The 19,580-nt window shown below is 36.3% G+C and overlaps 1 protein-coding gene across 1 annotated transcript; it reads left to right on the forward strand.

The window, feature by feature from the left end:
• Positions 1 to 9,504: 9,504 nt before the first annotated feature.
• Positions 9,505 to 18,140, forward strand: cldn7a (claudin 7a). Its single transcript, XM_056461244.1, has 4 exons — positions 9,505 to 10,009; positions 12,121 to 12,285; positions 15,512 to 15,596; positions 17,289 to 18,140. The coding sequence occupies exons 1-4, from the start codon at positions 9,787 to 9,789 to the stop codon at positions 17,452 to 17,454; spliced, it is 639 nt and encodes a 212-aa protein (XP_056317219.1). The 5' UTR covers positions 9,505 to 9,786; the 3' UTR covers positions 17,455 to 18,140.
• The last annotated feature ends 1,440 nt before the right edge of the window (positions 18,141 to 19,580 follow it).

Genomic DNA, 19,580 nt, shown 5'->3' on the forward strand with positions numbered 1-19,580 from the left:
TTTTTCAGGTTGTAGACGTCCAGATACAAAACAGAAATGAGTAATGAGAACTAAAATAACACTGCTTAGTCCTTGGCATTTAATTTAAATATACACTGTTAAAATTATCTGTTAAGTAACCATTTCTGCATTTTGAGATTCACTAGGGTATTCAGTTTTTTACGATTGTGAAATGTCGACTTTTCATGTTGAAAATACAACTTCACTGTTTAACTAAGTGACTTTTATTGACATTTTAGTAGTTTGAAATAATATATAGAAATAATATATAGAGAAATGAGTCTGTACAGTAACAGAAGATGTACTGGCAGTTTTTATATAATACTATGCAACACCAACCTAGACAACATATCACTTTAAAATGTTAAAACTGTTAACAAAAGTCACCTTTTCTGAACTTTAAAAGGTTAAAAGTTGGAAGTAAGATCAAGGTCCAATAATGCAATACAAAAGCATAAATAAATGGGGGAAATAAAAAAAATCAAGAAAAAATACAAAATACAGAAAACTGCCCATTTATGATTTTTTTTGCAGTGTAGTTTAAATTTAAGGTCATCCGAGATGTATTTGACTTTTTTCTTTATCAGAACACTATTTTTTTTTTTTTTTTGCTGAAAGTCCTTGGTGATTGATTGAATTAAGTTTATTATTGTTTGAATCACAGCTAGTAATTGTTTCTTCTGGCTCTAAATAGATTGTATGAATCACCAAAGAACCACAGTTTAATTAAAAAAAATCTTTAATGTACTGATGAAGTAAAAGGCTTCTGTGATAATTCAGCCACGACCAACTGACAAACCTGCCAACTGTTCTGAGTGTCTTTCAAGCTGACCCCGGGCCATTCTTCATTATTCAATTCAATTCAATTCACCTTTATTTGTATAGCGCTTATACAATGTAGATTGTGTCAAAGCAGCTTCACATAAAAGGTCACAGTAAATAGGAACAGTGTAGTTCAGTTTGTAGTGTTCAAGTTCAGTTCACTTTAGCTCAGTTCAGTGTGGTTTAATAATCACTACTGAGAGTCCAAACACTGAAGAGCAAATCCATCGATGCGCAGCTCTACAGATCCCGAACCATGCAAGCCAGGGGCGACAGCGGAGAGGGAAAAAAAACTTCACTAAAGGCGGAAGTGAAGAAAAAAAACCTTGAGAGAAACCAGACTCAGTTGGGCACGACCATTTTAATTTCTCCGCTGGCCAAACGTCTTGTGCAGAGCTGCAGTCTCAGTGGCGGAGGCTGGAAGCTGGCCTCAGCGAAGACTCGTCTGTCTCTGGAGCGTCATAGGAAACAGTCTCATGTTCTCCACTCCTCCATGACCATCGCAGTAGTTGTTCAGGATTCGGCCAGGTCCAGGATATGGAAACCTTGGGATCATCTCGTCGTTGGTCTTGGATCGAATCAGTGACTCTGCATAGTCTGGGGGCCTCGGGAAGAGTATCCCCAGGTGGAAATGGAGAATAAAGAAAATAATTAGCGTAGCTGATGTTCACAGTGTATATCAGCAAGATGCATAACCTGTGTGGAAGCCCCCTAAGTGGTGCACTAAGTGTATGCTTTACTGAACAGATAGGTCTTTAATCTAGTTTTGAATTGGGAGAGTGTGTCTGAGCCTCGGACGTTATCAGGAAGGCTATTCCAGAGTTTAGGAGCTATAAATGAGAAGGCTCGACCTCCTTTACTCGACTTTGCTATTCTAGGTACTACCAGAAGCCCTAAGTTTTGAGACCTTAAAGAGCGAGTTGGATTGTAGCGAGACAGAAGATTGGTTAGATAAACAGGAGCTAGATTATTTAAAGCTTATATGTAAGAAGCAATATTTTAAATTCAATACGAAACTTAACAGGCAGCCAGTGTAAGGAGGATAAAATTGGGGTGATGTGATCAAATTTTCTAGACCTGGTTAGAACTCTGGCAGCTGCATTTTGTACTAATTGAAGTTTGTTAATAGAGGATGCTGGGCAGCCAGCAAACAGTGCATTACAGTAGTCCAGCCTAGAAGTCATAAAAGCATGGACTAGCTTTTCTGCATCTGAGATGGATAGCATACTTCGTAACTTAGCTATATTTCTCAGATGAAAGAAAGCAGTTTTTGTGACATGGGAAATATGATTTTTAAAAGTTAAATTGCTGTCTAATATGACACCCAGATCTTTTATAGTAGAGCTAACGCTAACTTTGTATCCCTCTAATTGTAGGTCGAGTTGTGAGATCTGTTGTGTACAGGATTTAGGCCCAATAAGTAATAATTCTGTTTTGTCTGAGTTTAAGAGAAGATAATTGTTGGTCATCCAGTCTTTAACATCTTTAATACACTCAGTTAGCTTGGACAGTTTAGACGTCTCGTCAGGTTTAGTTGAAATATATAATTGAGTATCATCTGCATAGCAGTGAAAGCTGATCCCATGTCTTCTAATAATGTCTCCCAGGGGTAGCATGTATATTGTAAACAGTAAAGGGCCTAAAACTGATCCTTGAGGCACCCCGTATTTTACTGGGCTGATTTGTGAGGGCTGTCCATTTATATTTACGAACTGGTAACGGTCAGATAAGTATGACTTAAACCATTGTAGGGCATGTCCCTGGACACCTGTAGACTTTAAGCGATTAATAAGGATACCATGGTCAATGGTGTCAAATGCCGCACTAAGATCGAGTAGAACTAATAGCGAGATGCACCCTTGGTCAGCAGCTAAGAGTAAATCGTTGGTTATTTTCACTAATGCAGTTTCTGTACTGTGATGAGCTCTGAAACCTGACTGAAACACTTCAAAAACATTGTTGGTCTGCAGAAAGGAGCATAATTGAGCAGAAACAACTTTTTCTAGTATTTTAGATATAAATGGAAGGTTTGAAATAGGCCTATAATTAGCTAAGTTGCTGGGTTCCAGTTGTGGTTTCTTAATAATAGGTTTAATAACAGCTAACTTGTAAGGATTTGGAACATGGCCTAAAGATAAAGAAGAGTTGATAATGTTAAGAAGAGGTTCTCCTATAACAGGTAGCAATTCTTTCAGTAACTTTGTTGGAATTATCAAGCCCTGATCTACACCTACAATAGTGGCTACAAGTAATGTTCAAGAAAATCTTCATCCCTTTATTCACACATGATGTTAGATACATTTATTAAAGCAGATCGTGCATGTGTTGTTTAATTAGTTTGAGTTTGATTGTTATTATTTGTGATAAGGCATGGAAACCTGCTTGCTGAGCCGTTTGCCAGAGAATGGCTGCTAAACAAATGAACTCATGAAATACTAATAACTGATTTTATGTTGGTCACAACATGCTTAATTTCCTTTAAGTGTTTTATTTTTTTATATAGTAAAATTAAACCTTTATTCCTTGATAAAGTGTAGTTTGCCTTTTTCTCAAATAATGATGTCAGTTTGGTTCACCCAAAAATCTAAATTCTATTATTAATTACTCAGCCTCAAGTTCCCTCATCTTCCATTGACAGCAACAGTCCTGCGATTTCAAAGTCCAGAAAAGGAATTAATAAAACCCATTGTCAAAACATTCCATGTGATTTATGTTATAATCTGTAATTATATGCAGCTCTAAGAGCACTTTAGTGCACCAAAAAAATCACATCAGGTCAGGGTGTGTGCTTACTTTTACATGTCATATTACCCATATTAAACACACACCCTGACCTGATAGAGTATAGACCATTTCAATGTGGTCATGTCATTGGGCCATGAACATTTCCTGCTTGTTATTAAACTATTTCATAACTGTAACAAGAAGCAATTCAATCATAACTTAATGTTAAAACAGACATCATAACATTAGTAATCAATATGTGGCTCTTTTTGGATTCTCGGAAGCTATAGAAATGAAATATGTACAACAGGAAATATGTTGGGACCATTGATTTTGTTTACATTCTTCAAAATGGTCTATATAAGAGAAAACATTGGTAAACAAAGATTTTATTATTATTATTATTATTATTATTTATTTATTTATTTTTAACAGTTTTTTTTTTTGTGCTCAGAGGTGTTCTTGGAGCTTCATATAAAATCAGATGAACAACTGAAGTCGCCTGGAAAGTTTTGACAATGTTTTTGGTTCATTTTCTGGACTTTGAACATCTACTGGAGGATGAAGAAGCTTTCAGATTTAATTGAAAATATTAAAATTTTTGTTTCCTGAAGATGAGCAAAGATCTCAGGAGATTGGAACAACATGAGGGTGAGTAATTCATAACAGAATTTTCATTGTTTGGTGAACTAACCCTTTAAATACATTTCTCAAGGGGATTTCTCTTTCCGATATTAATTGTTTCTCACATTTTATGGATATAAATAAACTTGTAGGGGCAGTTAAAAGTGGTTATTGTGCAACTGCCCTCTTTGTACATCACCTTTGGCCACATCTATATATATATATATAAACAGTCTAACCCAAAGTGATTTATTCCCCTGGCAAATTCTGAGATTTTGTTCAAATGTAAATAAAAGCTGAGAATTTTTTTTACAATGATGCCTCTTGTACATTGTTGTTTTATCTTTTGGTAGAAGCCTGTGTCATTGTCATGAAAAAAAAAAAAAACTTGCTGGTTGTGTAGGTTTAAGTCAGAATTTGCCATGGGGTATGAATAATTTTGTCTTTGACTGTATATGTATTGTATAATTATCTTTTTTTTTAAGAGAAATATTAAGAAAACATTCTTGGCATATTCTGAACTACCTGTTTTGTCACATTCGCTGTTCATAAAACAGAGCGAGCTTGTACATTGTAGCTTTTTTATGCAATTGATGTTGGTTTATTTTGCAGTTATTCGCTTTGAGAAGCGTGGCATCTCTCATGTCCTAGAGAATTATATCATGAAAACTATACCGGTGTTTTGTTTTTTTCTTCTCCTTGTGTGCAGCTCTTGTCTGTCTGCCAGCAGTGGTTTGTTAAATCCTTCCTGTATCTGACTCGTCATTGAGCCATTAGGATATGAAATCTGACAAGCATGCTGTAACTATGCTTAGCCAGACTTGCAGTACAGTTAATGAACTGATGGCCAGTCATGTCTAAACAGCATTACCTGATGGCTGCTCCATTGCCTTTTTTTCAATACACAAAAAATAATCACCGTTTTTATAAATTCAAATATTAACTACCATTGTTTTTCAGTAGTCATTGTGGCAATACTCAAATTATTTTAGGAATTTTTTTTTTAAAAAGATGTAAAAATCTGCATAGATCTGTAAGACAGAGCCAAAAATGGGGCATCATGTTTAAAATAAATTTATGCTGAATATACAATAGTATTCTTTAGGTAACGGTAGCTAATTTAATATTTAGTCCAGATGACATGCTGGATCTTTTACTGTGGCATGAAATTTTACATTGTAATATTTCTTTTACATGGAAGTTACAAAAGTTTAACGTTAAGAAACTTTTAATACATACAGTAATGCATTTATTTTTATGTTTCTGGACTTTTTGCACATTATTTCACAGAAAATTTCTTTTGTATTAATCAAAATATAATAACTGTGCCTACCTCTGAAATGACATTCATTCATTATAGACTGCTGAATTCAAGTAGCTCCGTTCTGGTATTTTACATTCCCCCTTACAGTGTAAAAAGAGATTAGTTGACTTAAAAAAAAAAATTGAGTAAACACTGCCTCAAAATGATTAAGTAAATGAACTAAGTGCATAATTATAAAAGTTAAAGGTCCCATGAAATTAAATAAAGTTTTTAGATGTTAGTATCAGTATTGTTAGTTTTACAAACTCCTAGTACTATATGAATGTTGTTGCCTCATCCTATGAAAATAGTTTTTGTTTTTTTAACTCAACAATACACTGAAATTTACTACCCTTTTGTTATGTTTGGGATGAAAACATCCACTGAATAAACTGCTGTTAAAATGCATGGGATACATATTTTTTCATTTTCTTTTTTTTTTTGTATACATCTGTTAATCAACCTTAGTCCTGATCAAAACCACTAAATTGCTTAGAAAATTACAGGATTTTAACTCTTTAATTGTCAAATTTACAAATGATGTCACTGATTTGGTGAAAAAAACACACACAATGACGTATTTTCAATATAAAAAGTAATTGAGGTAATTAAAAAGTAATTTTTAACCTTTGATCTTTTTATAAGTCTTGAACATGTGAAACAACATGACTTTTGATGTTTTTGATTGTTTTCCCTAATTTAATGTTGGTTGCTTTTTACAGTGTATACGAGTAAGAAATTAGGATGTATTAATTAATATTATTATTATTATTAATCATCATTAATTATTTTTATACATTTTTTATAATTTTTTTAAAAACTTTATTTTATAAAAACTTATTTTTATTGTTCAGCAGCCAAGAACAAAGAACCTTCACACTACACATACATATGATACATGTTACATATTACTAGTTTGTCTCCCAGAAGGCATAGCCGTGACCCTACAGGTAACTCATAGCCTAGCCACTCCTTCATATTTCATAAAATTTTACATTTATTATTATTAATTATTAATTTGACCAATTTTTACATTTAAATATGTGTGTTCTTGCAAAAAACAAATTAGGTTTTTTTCAAAAAATGTCACAAACATCACTTCCCACACTATTATTTAGCACTACAACAATTATAATCCACTTATATAATCTGCAATAGCAAAAAGACCTTTGAATTCCTCGATTACATCAGTTTGGCCTGTACCTACATTTCCATGAAGGCACCTAGCTGCATATATGTAAGATGCGCAAGAAAGCGGTAAGAAATAATGAAATAAGAAAAGCTCATTAGCCGAGTCACTGCTTTTGAGGGGGAACCAGAGGTCTGTGTGTTTTATTGCTAACGGTTCAGTGGGCTTCTAAGGAGGCTTACACCAGTTTAATCACTGTTTTTCACTCTGTCTATAAACTTCAAAAAAATCACTGGAGCCAGCCAGAAGAAAAGCCATGAAGGGGCTTTCTGTTCTTCTTTTGGGCTGATTTAGCACTGTCTGCCCCCCCCCCCCCCCCCCCCCCCCCCCCCCACCACCTATACTGTGTGTCGTCTGTTTACTGGAACTAGGTGGGGACAGAAGCTTCGAAAAAAACGTCAAAGTTTCTTTTGTGTGTCTGTGTCAAGGCTACTTGGCCCAGAGCTCAGGAACTGGCCAATAGGGTAACCGATAAATCACGTTACCAGGGGTGACCGGGGTGCTGTGTGGTAATTTCAAGATGTTACTGTAGCAAAGATCCTCCATATCTTCCAACTGTTATTCTTCTTTCCTACGTATCATCTTCTCAAGCTTATTGCTGAAATGGAAAGTTCACCTTTTATTTTATTTCTGCTATTAGATACTCATCCACAGCCCATTTAAGGTGTTTTTTTTATCTTCAGTTGAACAGTAAAATAAGATGCCAACATTTTTTATGCTTTTGACACTGCACTTTAAGTCTTTGTGAAATCAAAATGTACAATGTTTATTGTGTTAACACACATTGTTATTCATTAGGTGACCAATTAATCCCTGCAAGGTAAAAAAAAAGATAGTTTGTTTTGGTTATTTTCAATCAGCGTCTGATCATTTGCCTGGTTTTTGTCATTCTAAACACCACATAAACCCCAGGTAAAGACACATTTCACACCTGTAAACGTGAAAGCTTAAAAGAACAGATGCCAATAATAAAAAAAAACTTTAGTCATTTTTAATCGTGTTACTTTTAAAGCATGTCAGGTATCTCTGCAATGAAAATCATTTCCTCTTTACAGAATATTATTGCTTCCGTCCTATTTGTCCTCAGATTACAGATATTTCCTCTTTATCTTTGAGCAGTCATTGTAGCATTGGCGCCAACTCTGTACTGTAAACAATAGTTGACAGTGTTCCAGGTTTTTTTCTCCTCGATTCTGAAAAATGCAGAGGTCACCTGATGGAATGGTCAGACGTGACAAACGTGCCCTCATAAAAGGCAATGAACAGCGCAGCACCACTGGATTTTGTTACATTTAAAGCTTGTCTTGTAAGGTGCTTATAAGTAAAAATCAAGTTTCTGGAATTTATCTTTTTTATTTATTGCGATTCAATTACCGCAGCACACAAATAAAAGGTATTTTATCTCAATTATAGAATATTATTTATAGACTTAGCTGCTATAACAAAAACAATTTACAACAAAACAACAACAAAAAACCCATTTACACCATTTAGCCTAAAAAAAGTTTCATATATATATATATATATATATATATATATATATATATATATATATATATATATATATATATATATATATATATATATATATATATATATATATATTAATACAAGGCAGGATGGATCCATGCTTTCATGTTGTTGACCCCAAATTCTGGTCTTACCATCAGAATGTCGCTGCACAAATCGAGACTCATCAGACCAGGCAATGTTTTTTTTTAATCTTCTAATGTTCAATTTTGGTGAGCCTGTGTGAATTGTAGCCTCAGTTTACTGTTCCTAGCTGACAGGAGTGGTACCCTGTGTGGTCCTCTGCTGCTGTAGCCCATCTGCCTCAAGGTTAGGTGTGTTCAGAAATGCTTTTCTGCATACCTCGGTTGTAACAAGTGGTTATTTGAGTTACTGTTGCTTTTCTATCTGCTCAAACCACTCTGGCCATTCTCCGCTGACCTCTAGCATCAGCAAGGTATTTGCACCCACAGAACTGCCGCTCACTGGATATTTTCTCTTTTTCAGACCATTCTCTGTAATCCCTAAAGATGGTTGTGCATAAAAATGCCAATAGATCAGCAGTTTCTGAAATACTCAGATCAGCCCGTCTGGCACTTACAGCCATGCCACGTTCAAAGTCACTTAAATCACCTTTCTTCCTCATTCTGATGCTCGGTTTGAACTGCAGCAGATCGTCTTAAGTCTTGACCATGTCTACATGCTTAAATGCATTGAGTTGCTGCCATGTGATTGGCTGGTCGGTGAGTGTAAATATATATATATATATATATATATATATATATATATATATATATATATATATATATATATATATATATATATATATATATATATATATATATATATACTTTTGTGTGTGTGTATATAAATACTTTTTTATATATATACACACACACACACAAATAATAATGAATGATGTGTGGAGTTGCAAAAAATTGTTTAATTGAATGCAACAAATACAACAGGAAAGAAACATCACTGCATTTCAATAGCCTAAGAACAAAGGAACAAAATGAGAAAGGTCTGGTTTTGTGATTGTTATGAAATGATTATATTCATATAAAGTCGTTTTTAAAATATGAAAAGTTTTATTTCCATTGAGCCCACTTTTTCTTATTTGGTACTTTCCTAATAATATTAATTTAAAATATGTTGGCCTTTTTTCAAGTTCTCGTTATTAGTATAAAACACCACATCTCATTTTTCTTTCTTACCCTCCAGTTTCTTTTTATTTTTATTTTGTAAAACTTGAGTAAGGATGCTGTGAGTGTTTTTGTGTGGTGTGACGTCACGACACCGCATGGCACAATCGCGCATCAGTCAGTCAGCGTTACTCCGTCATTCCCTCGAGAACGCGCTTCGGCATCAGTATTTTATGCAACACTTCGACTGCAGTTGACATCTGTGTCGCGGTATAAACACCTCCAGCTGCGTGGCTAACAGCTAGTTTTTGTTTTGGGGAAAAGAGATAAATGTTCCACAGCTTCATCGTCAGTGTAGTCTGAGCGGTCCTCCAGAGAGGAACAGGTGCGGGACAGGAGACGGGATTATCGACGTTTTTCTAAAGTTTATTGACAACTGTTGCTCAGCTTGCCATTTAAGCTTCATAAAAATGGCAAACTCGGGCGTTCAGTTGCTTGGGTTCGGTCTCTCTCTGATTGGCATCATTGGACTGATCGTGGGCACCATCCTGCCCCAGTGGAAGATGTCCGCGTATGTTGGGGACAGTATCATCACCGCGGTGGCCACTTACCAGGGACTGTGGATGTCCTGCGCGTTTCAGAGCACCGGACAACTTCAGTGCAAAATCTATGACTCCATTCTACAGCTGGACAGTAAGTGTCTGTCTGTCTGTCTGTCTGTCTGTCTGTCTGTCTGTCTGTCTAGCTATCTATCTATATGCAATTCTTTTGTTTACAAAATATACTAGCATATATAATTGCTTGTGCAGTGCTACAGTTAAGTCCTCAATTATTTATTTTTTTATCCATATTATCATCTATTAATGTTTTATATTTCTTATAGGTTACATTGTTTTACATTAATCAGTTTTTCATGTTACTTTTAAATAACTTCTTAAAGGTGCCGTTCTTTCAAAAATGAAATGCTGTTATCATTTACTGACCCTTCACTTGTCCCAAGCCTGTTTGAGTTTCTGTCTTCTATTAAATAAAAACGTTTCACTTCCATATTTTTTTCTACTATGGAAGTCAATGGCTACAGGTTTTCAGCTTCCTTCTAAAACTTTTTTAGTGTTCAAACTCATAAACCAGGTCTGAAACCACTTGAGGGTGAGTAAATAATGAGTAAGTTTTCATTTTGAGGTGAACTATACCCTTCACGGCAGATAAATATGTCATAATAATAAATGTGACAAAAATAATGATGTCAAAATTCACAAATATAAAAAAACTCCTCATTCATATAGAATTAATTATGTATATTGTTTCAAATGGCCTGTCCTATAATATACTGTAAATATATACAGTAGGTGTTTATTGGAACTCTCTGTTCTTCACACACACACTCAAATAAACAGCGCTGCTGTTTCCAGTCTGCGCTTGATTAATGGATGTGGGAGTTTCAATCTACTGTATGCCTGTAATGTAACCAGGCAGGCAGCCTGTGTTTCTCCAGGAAAAATGAAGCCCATTGTTTTTATAGCTGCCAGGGTATTTTTATTAACACGCCCAACTACCAGTAATGAATTGTGAATTGATTGTTTCAGTTTATGGCTGTCACACAAACTTTCCCTGTTCCTAAAGGACTTGGATAGAAAACCACAATCTCACATCTCTCCTAAGAGTTTGCAGGATGACAACAGATTGTGCAGATTAATAGATCCTCCAAAACTGTGATTTACCTCAAGTGTAGTTTCCTCCATCTTGATTTTGAATTGATGTTTTTACTGTGGGGCTCAGTTCAGGGGTCATTTCTAGGAAAACTCCAGGAAACTTCCAGTTGAAACAGGCTGGAACTGCACCTGACAGCAGGTTGAATTAGAGTGGGAGTAGGAGGATAAAGTGCGACCCTCTGAATTCCACAGCTGACTGTGTTTCTGTGCCTGGCAAGAGATGCCTTATTGTGCTTTAATGAATAAAGGAGAGGAATAATTCTTCCACTTCACTACAGCTCACACCCCTGCCCCTCTCTTGGTGGTTTTTGTGTGCACATGTACAGGAATGCACTGGCACAGACTGGTTCTTGTTGGAATGGCTTTTTCCTTGCTCTTTCAGGGGTTTTATCAAAGTGATAGATTTTAAATAGACCCTTTACGTTGGCCTCCTTTATTAACAGTGGTTTGTTAATGGGTGTGCAATATTTTTGCTCTCATTAAATGCAACTTCAAGGCAAGAATTAAATTAATAATTAAAATAAGATTAACTCAAAATGAGAATTTAGTCATTTTCTTAAAGCACAAATAAAAGATATTTGTATTAAAATCCGAGAGATTTCTGCACCTCTTCTGAAAGTGTTTACCCCAAATCTCTGACACTAAAACAATCTTAAAGAAGGCACAAAATCGCTTTGAGCTCATTTTTAGTCACATTATAAACATACAATTTTTGGAGTAGAAACTCATAATTTTGGTTCATTTTAAATTTGTTATATAAATTTGATGCTGTTTCCCAGAGATGGGTGCGGTTGTAAGGGCATCCGCTGCGTAAAAAAATGTGCTGGATAAGTTGGTGGTTCATTCCGCTGTGGCGACCCCGGATTAATAAAGGGACTAAACCGAAAAGAAAATGAATGAATGAATGAATGAATGAAATTTAATGCTCCGATCAAGATTTTTGGAGCCGATACCAAATACCGATTCCTCTTCATGGTGATTGACCAATACAGAGTAAAAAGTCACCTAATGTTTAATTTTTGGGTGAACAATCCTTCTTAAGATTTTAAGTATTTGCATCCATTTGATACTTTGTCCATCTCTACCCTTTAGGTGACCTTCAAGCAACCCGAGCTTTGATGATTGTGGGGATCATTGTGTCCATTGCTGGTCTCGGTGTGGCCAGTATAGGCATGAAGTGCACCACTTGTGGAGCTGACGACAAAGTTCGTAAGACTCGCACGGCCATGACTGGAGGCATCATACTTCTTGTAGGAGGTGAGTGAGACACTGAGACAGACTGTTCAAGCAGGCTTAAGCTAGTTTACAGTAAAAACATCTTTGAACTCTTCTTACATAACATCAGCCTGCGTCTTACAACATCACTCTCAGTCTAGGGGTCAAACAACATCAAAGAAAACTGGCTAGCTAATGCTTTGAAGAGACTGGCGAAGAAAGAAAGATCTGTCTTTAAGGGTGCTTCCACACCTGTGGTTCTTCGGTTTATTTAGTCATTATAACCAAGTGAAATTAACCAAAATTCAGTCATGTGACAACATCCACATCGCTTGTTGGTCAGATGTGTCATTAAACATATTTCCCAAACTGCAAACCCACACGAACAGAACATGCAAACTCCACACAGAAATGCCAACTGGCCCAGCCGAGGCTCGAACCAGCGACCCTCTTACTGTAAGGCGTTCGTGCTACCAACTAAGCCACTCCAGATGCTCCTCAAAGAGTTCATTTCAAAGGTTATTTAACTTAAGTTAGCCACATTACACAGTTTTACTGTAAGCAAATGAATCCTAAACAGAGAATGGAAGCACTATGGATATACACACTCTACAATCGGCAGCAGGGGAAATGTGGGGGCCAGGAATTGAAACCAATATACAATAAGCTACAGCAGTGGTTCTCAACCATCTTCCACATTCTGTCTTTATTTTACGTATTTTATTTGTCATAAAGTGCTTTGTGCTGGAAGTGACAGCATTTTGGAGTTTGGTTTACGCTTGAACGTTGGCTCTGAAATAGTGTTGCACGATATTGGAAAAATCTAAAATTGCAATATTTAGTTGATCTGCAATTCAAGAGTTCACACTTAGCTTATGATTGATTATAAAGTGTGTTTGGCATGCTGTCCTGTCACATGGGTTTCCTCCGGGTGCTCTGATTTCCCCCACAGTCCAAAGACATACGCTATAGGTGAACTGGGTAAGCTAAATTGTCCGAAGTGTAAGAGTGCGAATGCAAGTGTGTATGGGTGCTTCCCAGTGTTGGGTTGCGACTGGAAGGGCATCTGCTGCGTAAAACATATGCTGGATAAGTTGGCAGTTCATTCCACTGTGCGGACCCCTGTTTAATAAAGGGACTAAGCCGAAAAGAATATGAATTAATGACTTGTGCCTGAATAAAGTATTGAATAAAGAATAAAATAAACTCTGTCAGGCCCTAAAAACATGTGCGTTAATAATGAGGCATAATAATAATGAGGGCGGTCACTTTCGTTTTCTACCACCGCCCCACAGATCTCCGTGACCATCACAACCCCTCCCCCCTACTGAAAGTGATTTCCGTGACCCTCAACCACCGCCACCCCCCAGCTCTGACTATTGCAGATGAAATGCACATTGTGATATCGATGCTGAAACGATATATTGTGCAGCCCTACACCGAATTGTGAAAACACCTCTCAAAACACTTTTAATAAATGTAAAAAAGATTATGACTGATCAAAGTTTCAGAGGCAGTGTGTATTTATTTTTGAATGTGCAAAAATTTCAGATGAATATTACAGATTCAGTGTACAATGAACTTTAATGTACACAAATATTCCATCGGATCTCCCAAAAGTAAACAATGAGGAAGAAAATCCAGCAGAGAACATGATGCTTTTTAGTATGAACTGCACTGGCTGATTTTATCTTTCTTTATCATATATTAAGTATAGCTTGTGTGCATCACTTCAGACACATAATACGTTTCAACAATAAAACACAGATGTAGTTTGTAAAAATGTTTAAATCACTGCAAATGGTGAAGATCGCAAGTCACTCCAGATGTTTGACTGCAAGCTGCCATGGAGCTGTTGCTAAAGCACTGTAACCAAATACTTGCCCTCATCTGACTACAGCAGCTGGTTTAGTCCAAAAACGCACAGTATTTTTTGCAGTTGGGTCTCTTCGAGTTCACATCATGTTCTCACCACAAAGAAACCGCTCGGATTTGAAAGCTCTCCAAGCAGTTCTCTGTGCGCCTGTTTGGACAACTTTTGGTGCACACTCATCTAAATGAACTGCACAAAATGGGAAAACAAACTCGATTAACTCGATTTAAGTGTGATGCAGTGATGCAAGTGTGAAAGCATTGTAAAGACTGGTTTATGAAAAAAATCTCATATCACAATATGTCAGCTCATATCCAGGGCCCAGTTTTTCAAAAGTAACCCAGTGGGATTTTGGATCACAGATCGGATCAAATCTTGGAAATGGGTTTTTCAAAAGTAACAGAGGGATTTTGAATTAAGATCAGACCATGTCATTCAATTTTACATTTGATTCAGCTCAAACTCAGATTGGGATCTATTTGATGGACATAAAAAAACAGGATTATCCTGATCCTATCAGAAGGGTGGATTCAGTTATGTTTTTTAGAACCAAATAAACCAAATAGAATAAAAAATGTTTTATTTCTTACGTGAATGATCACAGACTTAATGGTTACTGATCATATATAAATGCATTCATATTTGAAGCTTGTATGAAGCATGCCACATCTAAAGAGATATAGTAAACAACAACAACAGCAAAACAGTATCAAAGCAGTATTGTATTAGAACAAACTAAAAAATGTAAAATGTTAATTGCTGTTAACTGTGTTTCTGTTTCTCACCATTAAAACAAACAATGGCTGTTTGTGGCCACTGGTATTTTGCATACCTGTTGTTCTTTGCTAAGCCAGTAGGCTACACTGTTGGTTCCATTTAAGGCTCTTTGGTAATCCTGAAATTTGATATTGGATCAGAGTTATCCAACCTCATGTTCCTTTAAAAAACTGGCATAAAAATAAGATAGATCAGTTAATCTTGGTTAGCAAAACATGGGATTTTCAAATCTGGACCAATTTGATCCAGGTAAATTTTTTCAAAAAACTAGGCCCTGATGATGCATATTATTATACTTCTTGTTTTATTTAGAATAAATGTTTAATTAAGAATGTACAAATATAAAATACTCCTATAAAAACTAATGATTGCAGGCCCAACATTTTTATATAAGCTAAATAAAATGATAAATACAATGCTTGTGACTTTTTATTCATGCTGATATTGACATTTCTGCCTGCGTGATCAATGTGGTGATGTGTAAAATTGCCTTTGGTGAATGATGAAAAAGTACTACCTAAAACCGTGTATTTTGCAACATCATAAAACCATATAGTTTTTATTTCATTCATACAATATATCAGCACAGCCCTAATTTCTGCATTTTTTTCCCTGTAGCCCTCTGCGCAGTTGTCGCCTGCTCGTGGTTTGCCCATAATGTGATCCGTGCGTTCTACAACCCCTTCACTCCAGTCAACACCAAGTGAGTGCAAAGAATTTTATTTTGCTCAATATCTGGAGCAAAGTGTCCCAACTCTGTTCTTGGACGTCACCCAATACGACACATTTTGTTTCTCCTTTATTGACACACCCGTTTCAGGTTTTGGAGCTCTTCTTCTGTTGATGAGTTGAATTGGGTGGGATTGATTTTGGAAGCATCCAAAAATGTGCAGCGTTGGGTAGCTTCCAGGGACAGGGTTAGGAAACACTTTCAAATGAAATGATACAGCAGGCTTGTGAAATATTTATCGCTTACCATAATATGGTAATCGTTGTTTTTAACTGACATTATCAAGTCAACAACAAACAAACAAAAAACACATTTTAAGAGGCCAAAAGCACTCACTTTGTGAAAAAAAAACATGTTAGAGTTCAGTTAGAATCTCTCTGTAAATTCAGTAAAGTTAAAACAAGTTTTTTTTATTATAAGAAATGATTCAAGTTATATCACACAATCAGAAGTCTTTCTTCCTAAATATCACGATCAGTAATGTTATATTTATTTATATAAATAAAAAATAATATAAAATATTTATTTTATATAAATTGGGTTGATAGACGATGCCATCATCCATCGCCAATGGCCGATAGAAATCACGATGGTGAGCCAGCATCGCAATCCTCCAGCCCACCCCCTTCGCAGCAGCAACCCACTCACGGAAAATACACACTAAGGGGCCGATGACAGCGAACGTGCCTTTCCGTTCCAAAAACGCACAATGCCTTTTTGTTGACTAGAAAAAATAAAGTGCTTAAAAGGCAAGGCATGCAGGGCGCATAAGCAGCTCGCACGACGCTTGTAGCCGTTTAGGAAATCAATTAAAAAAGGAGCCTCTCAACGCAAAAGTCGTGTTCAGTGTGATCTCCCCCTTAGGCCCCGTTTACACTAATACGCCTTGGTTTTAGTTACGTCTGTAGTTGTTAAAGGGGATATTTAAGTAATCTTGACTCTATCTAACGACTCTTCTGTCTTTTGAATCTATCAAGTATCGTGTCACAGCGTCAGTTCAATGCTACAATCTTTCGCTTTCATGCTTGTACTTAGTAATTTTAGCTAAAATCTTTTGTGTGTAACTTATCTTTATTTATTTATGATTTGGTTATGGGTAAAACAAAAATCATGTGGGTCAGGTAGTTAGAAAGGTAGGCTACAAATGATTACTTTATGAATTAATTAATTATTCATAAATAATTAATTCACCACCGCCTATGATGACGATGCCATCGTCCATCACAATGTTTCACATTAGACATCGTACAATGCTAAATTTAGTTTTAATGATGCATGATATTACATTTGTATTTTAAAAAGAAGTACTTGTTATTTTTTTTTATTTAAAATTTTAATCTCATAACATTATTTATAAAACTGTAATAACTTAGTTTAAACACACATTTCTCACATTGTTTAAAATAGTAATAGTAATTGACAAAATGATAGGAAATATTTTGGTTGCATCAAAAAGTGTGATTATGATCATCATCTGACAAGCTGATGCAGCAAAGATTAGTGCTTAAAATATCACTGAAATGCAGTATTTGAACCTTATAATTTAATAGAAATTGAGGAGAATAATTTCTACAAACTCCACTTGTTAAGAAAAAAGAACCACCCTTTTAATAGGCTGGCTACATGCCTGCATCTCTAACCTTTTTTTTTCTTCTTTAACATTAGGTTTGAGTTTGGAGCAGCCATTTTCATTGCTTGGGGTGGCTCATTTCTTGATGTTCTCGGTGGAGCCATGTTGGCTGCCTCTTGCCCTCGAAGTAAACAAGTGTCAAAATATCCTAAAAGTAACTCTACACGATCAGCCAACGGCAGCAACAAAGAGTATGTGTGAGCAAGACTGCCTCTCACTGGACAGACACTGCAACAGCTTCAAAGAGTGAAGACTTTCTTCAGCAGAAAAATCACTGAGCATATGCTGTAGAAGAAATGAGGTGAGAAACGAGAAGGAAAACAGCTCACACTGTTGAATGTTCCAATGTTAAAAAAAGTGGCAACCAGTTGTCTAAAAGTAAAATACATATTCACAAACTCTATGGAAGATTTTAAAATGGAGGATTGTAGAAATCTAGTGCCAGTAGAAATACTCGCAGCCCCTCAGTGCTTCAGCTAAGTTGTTTTCTGTGTGTAATTAAGCAAGAGAAGGCGTTTCCAAAGTGTCCACTAGGGAGCACCAGAACCAACACAATGAGCAAGTGTTTCCCAAAATGGAGGAGATTTTCCAGATTAGCTTTTGTTTGTGGAGTGTTTATCCTACAGCAGACGAAGTGCTAACATTATTAACACTCACATGAGTCACTGTTGTGTAGTTTGATGTAATCACAGTGTTTTACCTATTATGAATCTTCTTTCTTTTGCTAAACACATTTCTGCATTAACTCACACTTGTCATTACCCATGAACCCCTTTGAATACTACATATTTTACTTTTAAATGCTTCCTGATAATGAAAGTGTTAGATAAATATTGTTTATGCATTTGTGTTACATGCTTATTTTCAATAAATTTGCTTTCATCCTATTATAGTGTTTATAATTCCTATGGGGGAAGAAGACTATGTTTGTGTTTTAAACAGATTCAGACGTCTGCTGAAATTGGATATTCAAAACGTAACTTAAGCTTTCATATTAGATTTTTTTTAATTACACTTAAGATTAGATTACTGATTAAAATAGTTAAAGACTATTGAAATTGTCTAGAATTTTGTTAATTAATTTTTATTATTAAGCATGTGCTGCATTGTTTGTCAGCCTCTTTAATGCTTGTTCTCCTTAAAAGCAGGGGGAATTCTGATTGGCTTAGAGGCACCGCTGGCCGGTATGGGCCCTATGACAACAGTGTAATGTAATGTGTATTTATATAGCGCATTTATCGTGTATGGCCATACACCCAAAGCACTTCACAATCATGAGGGGGGTCTCTCCACACCACCACCATAGTGTGTAGCATCCACTTGGATGATGTGAAGGCAGCCACAGAACAACGACCCCAGTGCGCTCTCCACATACCAGCTTTAGGTGGAGTGGAGAGACAGTGATACAGCCAATTCAGTGGATGCATTGGAAGGTTATGATGGTTAAGGGCTGAGAGAGGGAATTTGGCCAGGACACTGGGGTCATATCCCTACTCTTTACGAGATGTGCCATGGGATTTTTAAGGACCACAGAGAGTCAGGACCTCAGTTTATCGTCTCATCCGAAGGTTAATATAGTTGTTGGGGGGTGTCGCGGACGAATTCCTCATTCACACTAGCAGCAACTGTGTAGCTGCCTGTTGCTCTGGGTGGCGACCTGCTGCAATTGCAGGTCTGTACAGGTCTATGACACGTAGAATTTAACCAGCCTCTGAGTGAGCAGAGAGAGGATCACGTGAGCTCTACTGGTGCTCCTATTGGCTGTTGCTCAAGAAAGTCACTCATCATTTGCATAAAGTTAAAGGATTCTCAACTTTGTTGCATCGTTCGACATGCCCACCTGGTCGCCAACGGTCACTCGCGTAGACGGAGGTCACCGGTCACTCAAGCTGCTTTTCCACAGCACACAAGCGACAGATCGGAAGGGAGCTGCATTGAGTTCTAATCATCTCTGTATGCAGAAAATTTGGATCCGATTTGAACTCCTACGATTAGACCATGCGCGACCGGCCAACCAGATGTTTTGTACTCCAGTGTTGTCCAAGCAGGTCCGTGCGCACTAGATAAGAAATACTAGTTTTTTTCGTTATGTTTTAAATGAGAGAAATATATATAATATAATATATATAAATATATTATTATTTTTTATCTTTTGTCCACAAAATATATAGTGGTCTATGAGTTTCTAGTATTCATTCATTCAACCATGGTGAACAGACAGATTATAAAGGCTCTTGCTTTTATTTTTAACAAGTCCTTTATTTCGACTGCCACAAGGGGGCGTATTCCAACAATCGGGTCCGAATGTCATGTGCAATGGAAACTCT

Source organism: Danio aesculapii, chromosome 7, assembly GCF_903798145.1.
Source record: "Danio aesculapii chromosome 7, fDanAes4.1, whole genome shotgun sequence".
NCBI lineage: Eukaryota > Metazoa > Chordata > Actinopteri > Cypriniformes > Danionidae > Danio > Danio aesculapii.